This window comes from Triplophysa rosa, linkage group LG12, assembly GCF_024868665.1.
Source record: "Triplophysa rosa linkage group LG12, Trosa_1v2, whole genome shotgun sequence".
In the NCBI taxonomy this organism is placed as follows: Eukaryota; Metazoa; Chordata; class Actinopteri; order Cypriniformes; family Nemacheilidae; genus Triplophysa; species Triplophysa rosa.
The window spans coordinates 12,200,962-12,212,298 of record NC_079901.1 but is presented as its reverse complement, the minus strand read 5'-3'; the positions used below and the strand labels follow the sequence as shown (position 1 = coordinate 12,212,298).

The 11,337-nt window shown below is 46.3% G+C and overlaps 1 protein-coding gene across 1 annotated transcript; it reads right to left on the bottom strand.

Moving 5' to 3' along the window:
- Nucleotides 1-236: 236 nt before the first annotated feature.
- Nucleotides 237-4,970, bottom strand: LOC130562900 (extracellular calcium-sensing receptor-like). Its single transcript, XM_057348217.1, has 7 exons — nucleotides 4,960-4,970; nucleotides 3,129-3,347; nucleotides 2,668-2,956; nucleotides 1,827-2,582; nucleotides 1,522-1,749; nucleotides 1,311-1,434; nucleotides 237-1,150 (listed from the first exon to the last, which is right to left on the bottom strand). Exons 2-7 carry the CDS (start codon nucleotides 3,341-3,343, stop codon nucleotides 237-239), a joined length of 2,526 nt encoding a protein of 841 aa, XP_057204200.1. The 5' UTR covers nucleotides 3,344-3,347; nucleotides 4,960-4,970.
- Nucleotides 4,971-11,337: the final 6,367 nt, after the last annotated feature.

Sequence of the window (11,337 nt, the reverse complement as noted above, 5' to 3'; positions counted from 1 at the left end):
ATCATATTTTTGACACAAAATGACACATTTTGTTGAATCTAAAACTAAAAGACTAAAGACTAAAAGTGCTTTTCAGTTCTCAAGTCTATAGGCTTAACACTGTTTGAACCGCTACCATCAATAATTTAAAATGGAAACTACAACGTTTGTACTTAAACAATTATAATTTTTATTAATATTTCTCTCATATAATTAACAAAAACCACTGCAGTTAAATGGCAATGTTAATTTATTTCTCAGTAGGATTTAGTTTGTGTTTTTCCCATCAAATGTTGTTTTGTATTTTGTTCAGGCTTAAACAGGATGATGTAACATTTAGGTGCAAATATACAGAATAATAAACCAAAGCTTGAGGCTAAAATGGCAAATATCTCCACAGCTACAGTAAATTTTCCAGGAGAACTGACATAAGCTGGAATAAATGTGATCCACACAGCACAGAATATGAGCATACTGAATGTGATAAATTTAGCTTCATTGAAGTTATCAGGCAGCTTCCGGCCCAGAAAAGCCAGAATGAAGCACAAGAGAGCCAGTAGACCAATATAACCCAGTACAGCCCAGAAACCAACAGTAGAACCCAGACTGCACTCAAGAATGATCTTCTCTTTGTAATATTTCATATTTTTGTAGGGAAAAGGAGGAGATATTGTTAGCCAAAGCACACAGATAAGAACCTGTATAAGTGTAAAGGCAAGAACACTGAGTCTCTGTTGTACAGGCCCAAACCATTTCATGACATTACTTCCTGGAAGTGTGGCCTTGAAGGCCATTAACACAACGATTGTTTTCCCCAGAACACAAGAGATACAGAGGACAAAAGTGATCCCAAACGCTGTGTGACGTAACATACAGGACCACTCAGTGGGGCGACCAATGAAAGTAAGTGAACAGAGAAAACACAGAGTCAATGAGAAGAGCAGCAGGAAGCTCAGCTCTGAGTTGTTGGCTTTTACTATGGGGGTGTCCTTCTTACTGTATAACAGGTCTGTGACCAGTACAGTTATTCCTACTCCAAACAGTGAGAAAAAGACTAGCACTATACCCATAACTTCTGTGAATGACAGAAACTCTACAGCCTTTAACACACATTTATTTCTCTCAGCATTAGACCAGAATTCCCCTGGACACTGCATGCAGTTATTTGAATCTGGAAAGAAAGTTGTGATCACTATAGTTAGAGACAAACAGAAAATGATATTAATTATGAACTCCGTTGATAAGCAACTGCATCCTAAATAGTAGAAGGAGAACACAAAAAGAGCAGCTAACCAGTTTTCTTTGAATCTTTGATTTGGGCTGAAGTTTACCTGTCTCATTACTGATTTCTCCATCTGCACATGGAATACAGTCATAACAGCAGACAGGTCTTCCTTTCTGTACAGCCTTCCTAGTGCCTGGAGGACAACTCTCACTGCACACAGACCTTGGCTTCTAAAAACAAAATAATAATAATAGTCTTTAAGTAAGATTTAATACCCCAACCCCTAGTTTTAACAAAACAATGTTAGTGTAATTTACCTCTAGCTGTCCTCCAGCCCAGATGATGTTTTCAGTGTTAAGCACAAAGCGCTGGTCAGGGGGCAGTGAGGCATCATAGTAACCCACTGCTTTAAACTGAATTGATCCATCAGAGTCCTGCTGCCAGTTCACCACTTCATACTGGGCTACTGCAGCACCAGAGCTGTCAAACCACACACGATCTCCAAATGTTACAGTAAAATTTACATTTTTTAGAGATTCGATGACCTAGTGAAAAGACATTTCATGATATTGACAAACAGAAATAGGGTTACCCTCTTGCTCTCATTTTGTGTGTTTTTTACCTGCTGTGGTTGTATTGTCAGGTGTTTCTCACATCCTTCCTTTTCTTTGCACTTGAGCAGACTGTGTAGTGCATAAGCCACAGCATACACTGCCTTGTAAACATTACTTGCATATCTTTGTTCAGGCACATCTTCATTGTATTTTTTCAGGACAAGTAAATCCTGATATCTGCTGCAACTTAATGCATCTTGGGATGAATTCCCATCTTCTTGTGAGCATGGAAAAGCTGTGTCCCAGAATGCTTTAACAACATAATCTGAAAATCCTTCAATATCAAGTTTTCTTACTGCAAAACCCAGTGATCCTCCAAGGACATTAAAACTGTTTGGGGTGATTAAACTCTTTGCTGTTATCCATGCCTCCACACCAATCATTTGAAGGCCTGTAATATTCTGAATACTTAACTGCTCAAGAAGATTGACCATCTCAACACGTGAAAGAAATGCAATAATAACTTTTGTTGTGCTTTGTTTTATTACATTTACCACTTTTTGAAGTTTTTCATGCTCTGTTCGGTAAAATTTCACAGAGTACTCTATACAAATGCCCTCCTCCTGTGCTGTATTCAGAAATATGGCCATTCCATTGTTTCCATAGTCATTGTCACTGTTCACAGCTCCAACCCAAGACCAGCCGAAGTGTTTGACTATGTATGCAAGTGCTCTGCTCTGGTGATAATCACTAGCAATAGTCCTGAAGAATGATGGGAAATCTTTCCTATTACTGAGACATTCACATGTTGCTGAGTGACTTATCTGAAGAAAGAAAAAGTATAAGACATAGTAAAACAGTCATTAGTCTGGTAATTGTGTAAAGCTTTTGCTGATTTTTTCCGCTTACCACTGGGATTTTAAAAGGTCCTGTGGTTCTGGACAGAATCACTGTGGCAGAAGACTCTGTCTCTCCTATGATAGCATGTATAGGAGTCTGTCCATTGCATTTGTCCTCTGCAGCAAATTCTTGTCCATTCATCACTGACATAGTCGCACTCATAGAAGACAGTCTTGAACCACAGGTATCATAGATTCTATAGCCAATAGAAACATTTGGGAGCAAAGTTTCACTTCTGTTGATCTCTTCAATAGTAAAAGTCATAGTTTGAGCTATCCGAAAATCTCTTATATTCACACTGTGAAAACATTATCAAACAAAACAAACATTATATTCACACTGTGAAAATTCCTAATGATATTATAATGATAATAATAAAATACATGTATGTGTTATCTAGTTTATATTTTTATTACAGTAAAGACATTATCTGCTGTAGTGTTTCTCAAATTGGTTTTAAGGTAACAAACCTGGAGCATGACAGAGGCTGAGGTCTTTGTCTAAACTCAAATGAAGGCAATGTTTCTATACTTCGGACTGCAAAAAGTCCTCCAATAGTTATGTCTCCATCCTTGAATAGCAGTGGATATTTAGGGTTCTCCATCGTTCGACAAGCAGTGTTTTCCACCTTTGCGTAACAGTAATGGATAAGAAGTGTGCAAAGAAAGATAAGCATCCCCGACATTGAGCTCAGCTGTGCTTGCTAAATGCATCTGACCTGATTTAATAGTTGTCTCTTTATAGACATATTTTATATGGATGAATGATTATGATGACTTCATAGGGCAGGACGTGCAAGATTACCACATGTTTTTCAGGAGTCTGTGCCACATTTTCTTGTGTAAAATATAGTTTTAGTATCAGTCCTTGAAGTGCAGAAAAAAAGTTCTGGTACTCTCTTGTGCACCATTGACATTTTTAATTTCTACCACGAAAAATAGAATAGAACAGAATAGAAAGCCTTTATTTCCATTGTATATTTAGCATGCAACAGAATTTGAGCACTGCCCTGACTGGTGTTAGAAAAACAAACATGTAACCACAGACAATAAATAAGACTATAGACCAGTTGTTCTCAACCTTTTTTAGGCCAGTGCCCCCCTATCCATTTTCCAGGTCCCTTACTGCCCCCCCACAAAAATAATGGGCTAAATGGATGGATTAAAATGAAAAAAATTCTTCTGACTGATTTTTTTTCAGGCAGTCATATTCTTTTAACCGGCACTTCTAAATAGTCGAAACCAATAGCGTTTTAAAGGGAGATGTTTTGAACCACTTTACGGTATACGAGTATTGACAGTATTTTAAAAGCTATTTTTAATCTATGAAAATAATAAACCATCTATAACTTTTTAGTGCATTTTTTAATTTATGTTATAAGACCAAACAATATTTTCTAAAACTCTTAATAATTAACAGAAAAAAAGAACAAAGTAAAAGCACCACTTAAGACCAAAAATTTTGTTTGCATTTGTCTCCAGAGTGCTTTTCACTTTTTCTGCCTTTTGGCTGTGAAACCATATTCCTGAAGCTTGGCTACACCTGACACCCGTTTCAGTGTTTGACTAGTTACAGTGTTTGACTAGCTTTTCTAAGGTGACCGTTAATAAGGTATCACTTTAACATTTCCATGGCGACGCAGCACTGCTTATAATGTGACACACCGCAAAGCCACAGCAGCTGTATGACTGATGCATTGCTTTTACATAATTTTCCTTTTTTACTCAAAACAAAAAAATTCACAAACTGTCAACTATGTCATGAAATATCTGACATTCCGATTGGCAAATATGTGCATGTGAATGTGTTTTGTTGTTTAAACACTTTTATAATGATCGCGTTAGTTGAGCTATAAGTGGCCGCCGCCATGTTTGTTTCTGCCGTGGTCTGCGATCTGCCGGATTTACATCACGTGAATTCATTCACATCTCTTAAAAAACACAAACGTAAGTGCCTGGTGAACTGGTAGAAGAATTGAGTGATCTTAACAATTGCTTACATTGCAGATACTGTGTCTGATGTGAATAAAACACATCCGTCAAATTACATTTGAGGAGATTGTTATTGCTGCTTCCTTAGACATCAGTGTGTATTATACAATCTCTAAACGTATTTTGTGCTTGTAGGCACGTGTATATGTCTGAAGCCTAAATGAAACATTCTGTGGTTGAAAGCACTGCACAGTTGTGATATGTGACTTGTGATATGTGACTGAGTCTGTCTCTGGCTCAGTGCCAATAACAAAAGCGCGTAATGTTCTAATCATACCGGTGTGATCTTACGCGGCAAAGGGCTAACAACATTATGAAAAGTGAATTTAAGACATTAAGGACAGGCTAATCCTGCCATTGACGGAAATCCATCGTAGACTCGCTCCAATTAACGGAAATCCATCGTAGCGACGGAGAACTTTAATCCATGCATCTTGAGTTGCACAGACCGATCGGCATTCAACGCGAGAGAGATTGAAGATCAAACTGCTCCATAAGCTTTTGAATCATTCTCGTGGTGCTTTGATGTCATATGCCAATAGATATGCGCAGTGTGGCAAACACACAAAGTCACGTCACAACTACGCAGTGCTTTCAACCACATAATGTTTTATTTAGGCTTCAGACATATACACGTGCCTACAAGCACAAAATGCATTTAGAGATTGCATAATACACACTGATGTCTATGGAAGCGGCAATAACAATCTCCTCAAGTGTAATTTGACGGATGTGTTTTATTCACATCAGACACAGTATCTGCAATGTACGCAATTGTTATGATCACTCAATTCTTCTACCAGGTCACCAGGCACTTACGATTGTTTTTTTTAAGCGAAGTGGATGAATTCGAATGTGATGTAAATCCGACAGATCTCAGACCGCGGCAGAAACAAACATGGCGGTGCCCGCTTATAGCTCAACTAACGCGATTCAACTAACTACGCACTGGTTAACTGGCCAATCATAGCACACCTCGCTTTTCAGAGCGATGAGCTTTGTAAAAAATCCACGCGTTTCAGAGAGGCGGGGCAAAGAGGAGATACAAACATGCACGGTGTGTGGAAAATACAGCGTTTTTGAACCTTTAATCGTGTATACACATTGCATTACATCTAAAACAAACAATAATATTCGTTTTAGCACTGTCATATGACCCCTTTAAGTAAAGTGGCTCTAGTTGAATGACATTGCTGAAATAGTGTTTTAACACAAAACAACAGTATTTGTAGATTTTGCTGGAACATCATATTTATTTACTAAAGGAACCATTTACCAAACTACTAATTTGATAATGTTGCATGTGCGCGAGTAAATGTTCTACCTCCGACCTCAATGCATTCCAGACAATCACGCATCATGTCATGTTAAAGAGCGTCAAATCAACATTTATTATTTGAATTTATTAATAAAACTTAGAGGAGAAAGTTTGTTTTTTGCATTTTTACATTAGATAGTTCTGTGCTAAACTCAATGGAAGTATCTTGGGTGTGACTTAAAATTACGCGTCTTCTTGAGGTTGGGGTTTATCGGTCTGAGTTGAGTTCAGAGGTTCAATGTCGAAGAGTCGAGACGGCAGGAACATAATATTGTGTGGGGTTTCCAGACATTTATTTTTGGGTTTGAGGTGGGAATATCCAACTGTCTGGAACGCAGCATAAGTGTTCCCTCCCTGTTGTGTGATTTCATTACTATTAATCACCCATACAATGACACTTTGACTCGAAGTGGCAACATATTCTTTAATCAACATATTCTATGTGTCGTGGTGGTCTTGTGAACGCGCGTCAGAGACTGACAGGTAGGAGAAGAACATGTTTGATTAAAGTGATTATTTTGGTTTCTTTTGTGCACATAAAGTATTCTAGTCGCTTCATAAATATTTATTGAACCACTATGATCAGATAGACCATTTAAACAATGTCTTTACTACTTTTCTGGACCTTGACAGTGAGAATTACTATGATGTCAATAAGGATGCCTCGTAGCTCTCAGATGTCATCAAAAATATCTTAATTTGTGTTGCTGGGAGAGTAAAAAATGTTATTTAGGGAACTATCCCTTTAAGAATTTATAATCAACTGGAGATGTAACAAATGTGCCTGAAAGAGGCTATGTGTCCATATTTACAACTGCTGGGTTGTAAATTGCTGGGTTGTTTCTGTTTTTTTTAATTAATTGTAGGGTCAAACATAAACATTTTCTGGGCTGGGTTTTTTCCCTTTTTGAAAGAAAGCTTGGTTGAAATAACCCAGCTTCCCTTTCTGTCGGTCTCTCGACGTTGTGTCGAACCGACAGATGGGGTTCGTCCCTGAGAACCAATCGCTTCCGACTACTTAGAAAAGGCCAATGAAAATTGGCGAATGAAATTTGCATGCCGGACTCCGCCCCTGGAAATCCGGGTATAAAAGGGAGACGGCGTGCTTCATTCATTCACCTTTTGTTCTTCAGAGCCTTCGCTTGTGAAGATCAACTCTCGCTACTACTTAGCAACTCCAGATTGCCGGTTCTACGACGGGGTACAGCGGACGGTCCCTTCCTGCGGGCGACTTCCCCTGGGCGTCTCGGCGGTTCCAGAGGTGTTCGAGCTAGCAGACGGTGCCACACCGCAAATTTCTCCAGCGTGGCATGTCCCGCTGTTCTCGTGGGTGCAACACACTCATCAAGGAGGGGGACGGACACGAGATCTGCTTCCAGTACGTTGGGGCAGCCCTTGTGGATACGTCCTGCCTGCACTGCGGGCGGTTGACGATTCAGACGTTGCGTCACGGGTGGCTGTGTTCCCACGGGGCTCAGGTACCACCTCGTCTGCTTCCCGTTCCGTGACGGCAGGACTACGGCCCTGCCACCCGCTACGGCGAGCAGCGAGGGTGATATGAGGATACTGTGAGCGTTAATCCGTCAGCCACTGGCTCGCGGACTGTTCACACCTCGTCTTGCTCATCTGACCGTTCCCCATGAGACGGTCCGCCGTCTTATTCCTCAATCACGTATCGGACACGGTACGTGATGATGAGATGTCTGTTGCAGCATCGGAGGGTGACTTACTGGCATCAGACTCCGACAATTCCTTGAAGCTCCCTCCCTCGGGGGGTCGAGATCAGGAAGAAGCGGACGTCGAAATGTCAGCCATGCTTTCCCGGGCCGCCGGCGTTGGGTTGCAGTGCCCGCACTGCCTCTCCCAATGCTCGCGGCTGGATACATGGTACCTCGGGTTTGAGAGCGGCTCCATGCCGTACTCGCCCCAGTGCCGTGTTTCCCCGGAAGTGCATGAGGAACTTAGTACGACCTGGAATGCCCCCTTCGGCGCGTGCACGTCAACTAGTTCCATCACCCTTTCCTCCCTCGATGGTGGGGCAGCTAGAGGATACGTCGAGTCCCCCTGGGGCTCGACCTAGACTCCCGTCCAAAGCACTTAGGCTTTTCGGCATCCAGGATGTCGAGAGCTTACTCTGCTGCGGGCCAAGCTGTCCCCTCTCTCCACGCTATGGCCATCCTGAGGCCAAGGCGTTCAGAGAGCTCCACGAGGGTAAGACCGACCCAGAGCTTATGCAGGAACTCTGCGCCGTCACCGACCTCGCTCTATGGGCGACCAATGTGACCGCGCGGGCCCTGGGTCGGGCGATGTCCACACATGTGGTCCAGGAGAGACACCTCTGGCCAAACCCTGCACAGATGGGTTGCGAGAAAGTCCGCTTTCTCGACGCACTCATCTTGCAAGGGGGGGCTGTTTGGTGATACTGCCGAGCCACAGTTCTCGACAGTAAAAGGAGCAGACAGAGGATATCAAGCATATCCTCCCCCGCCGCGACTCGGCCGCCCCCTGGCCGTCGAGATCCCGTGCACCCTCTGCTTCCCAGCAGCCCTGGTCCTCTTCGACACTCCGGTTCCGGTGCCCCCACTCGGCGGCCCCCTGGGAGACGTCGTAGAGGAGACCACCACCCCATCAGCAGCCGCGGCGGAAGCCGTAGCGGCCCTCATGGGAAGACCCGAGGGAGATCGAGAACACCTTTTGGGCCCGACCCCAGCCATTCCATTGCTGGTTGGTCGATCCGGGACGGTTCCTGCCCCGTCCCAACTATCCACTTCTAAAGGTTTTTCTCTCTCTCTCTGGGTGTTTATCACAGCCGCTCTCACCCTCTACACGATGGTGTTCGGCAACTCGACGTTGCGTCATGGCGAGGCGCAACATCGAATGTACATTGCAGCCCTCAGCACTCTCAAATCGACGGTGCGTGGAGCTGCATCGCCAGGCAGGCGAATCAGCAGAGCCAGTCTTCTTCCCGGGGGCCCGCCCCCGGCGAGAGACCCTCACTGCCAGCCATCGAACCACCCCCCGGGGGTACCCTTAGTCCCCCTGTCGCGGTCCCTGGGAGCTTGGCTCGAGCTTCCCACACCGTCACGGTGGCTGAGGAGAACGATCCGTCTCGGCTATGCGATCCAGTTCGCCAGAAACCCGCCCAAGTTCCGGGGCATCCTCGCCACCTCGGTCAGAGGCCGGGATGCTCCCGTACTATGGGGCGAGGTTGCCACCCTTCTGGCGAAGGGTGCGATCGAGTCCGTCCCCCTAGCCGAGATGTCCAAGGGGTTTTACAGCCCCTACTTCATCGTCCCAAAAGAGGCGGGGGGGTGTGCCCCATCCTAGATCTGCGTACCCTGAACAGACACCTGCACAAGCTGCCATTCAGGATGCTCACGCAGAACTGCGTTCACGCAGAACATCTGGCAGATGTCAGGATTGGTTCATGGCAATCGACCTAAAGGACGCTTACTTTCATGTCTCGATTCTCCCTCGTCATCTCCCGTTCCTAAGGTTCGCTTTCGAGGGTCAGGCATATCAGTACAGAGTCCTCCCCTTCGGTCTGTCTCTGTTCCACGAGTCTTTACGAAGATCGTGGAAGCCGCCCTCTCTCCCCTCAGGGAGAAGGGTGTGCGGGTACTCAACTATCTCGACAACTGGCTTATCTTGGCACACTCGCGAGATCTGTTGTGTGCACACAGGGACCTGGTGCTCCGGCACCTAGATCGATGGGGGATACAGGTCAACCGAGAAAAGAGCAAGCTCTCCCCTGTGCAGAGCATCCTCTATCTTGGTATGGAACTCAACTCTGTCACCATGACAGCGCGACTGTCCACAGCACGCGCCCAGTCGGTGTTGAACTGCCTGGATCATTTCAAGCAGTCAGCGGTTCCCCTGAAACTATTTCAGAGGCTCCTGGGACACATGGCATCCTCGGCGGCGGTGATACCCCTCGGGTTAATGCACATGAGACCGCTCCAACACTGGCTTCAGAGTCGAGTTCCCTGGAGAGCGTGGCACACCGGCAGCAGGCGGATGGTGATTACGCCTCGCTGCCGACGCACCCTAACCCCTTGGTCTTCCATGACCTTCCTTCGGGCAGGGGTACCCCTAGGGCAGGTTACGAGGCATGTCGTGGTGACGACGGACGCCTCCCTGCAGGGTTGGGGTGCAGTGTGCAACGGGCACGCAGTGTCGGGGCTTTGGACAGGCCCCCGCCTGCGCTGGCAGAGTTGTGGACCATGCTACTCGCACTGAAGAGGCTGCAATCTCTCGTTCAGGGCAAGCACGTGCTGGTCCGGTTGGACAGCACTACGGCAGTAGCGTATATCAATCGTCAGGGTGGTGTTCGCTCACTGCAGTTAACACGACTCGCCCGACGCCTCCTTCGGTGGAGTCAGCAGGTGACCCGCTCCCTGTGTGCCACGTATATCCCAGGTAGACCTGTTTGCCTCCCTCGAAACCACCCATTGCCCGCTTTGGTACTCTCTGACCGAGGGTCCCCTCGGCATGGATGCCCTAGCCCACAGCTGGCTGCGGGACAAGCGGAAGTACGCCTTCCCCCCAGTGAGCCTCATTGCACAGACCCTGTGCAAGGTCAAGGAAGAGGAGCAGCAAGTGTTACTCTTGTTGCGCCACACTGGCCCAACCGGACTTGGTTCTCGGAGCTAATGCTCTTGACGACAGCTCCCCCCTGGCCGATTCCCCTGACGAAGGACCTGCTTTCCCAGGGGAAGGGCACGTTATGGCATCCCAGGCCAGACCTCTGGAACCTCCATGTCTGGCCTCTGGACGGGACGAGGAGATCCTGAGTGGTCTGCCCCCGGCGGTGGTAGCTACCATTTCTCAGGCTAGGGCACCTGCCACTAGGCGACTGTACGCCTACAAGTGGCGCCTCTTCTCGACCTGGTGTGCTTCTCGAGGAGAAGACCCACGGAGTTGTGCGATCGGGTCCGTGCTGTCCTTCCTACAAGAGAGACTCGAGACTAACCTCTCCCCCTCCACACTGAAAGTGTATGTAGCCGCCATTGCCGCTCATCACAACTCAGTTGCTGGGAAGTCTCTAGGGCAGCACGACCTGGTCATTAGGTTCCTAAAGGGCGCTAGGAGGCGCAATCCGCCTCGTCCGCGCTCCATACCCTCTTGGGACCTGGATGTAGCCCTGACAGGTCTCACCAGGGCCCCCTTCGAGCCCCTAGGGGATGCCTCTCTTCCTCATCTCACGATGAAGACGGTTCTCCTTATGGCACTCGCCTCCATCAAGAGGGTAGGGGACCTACAGGCATTCTCCGTGTCCCCTGACTGCCTAGAGTTTGGACCCAGGGATTCTCACATTATCCTGAGACCTCGGCCCAGCTACGTGCCCAAGGTTCCCACCGCTCCCTTTCG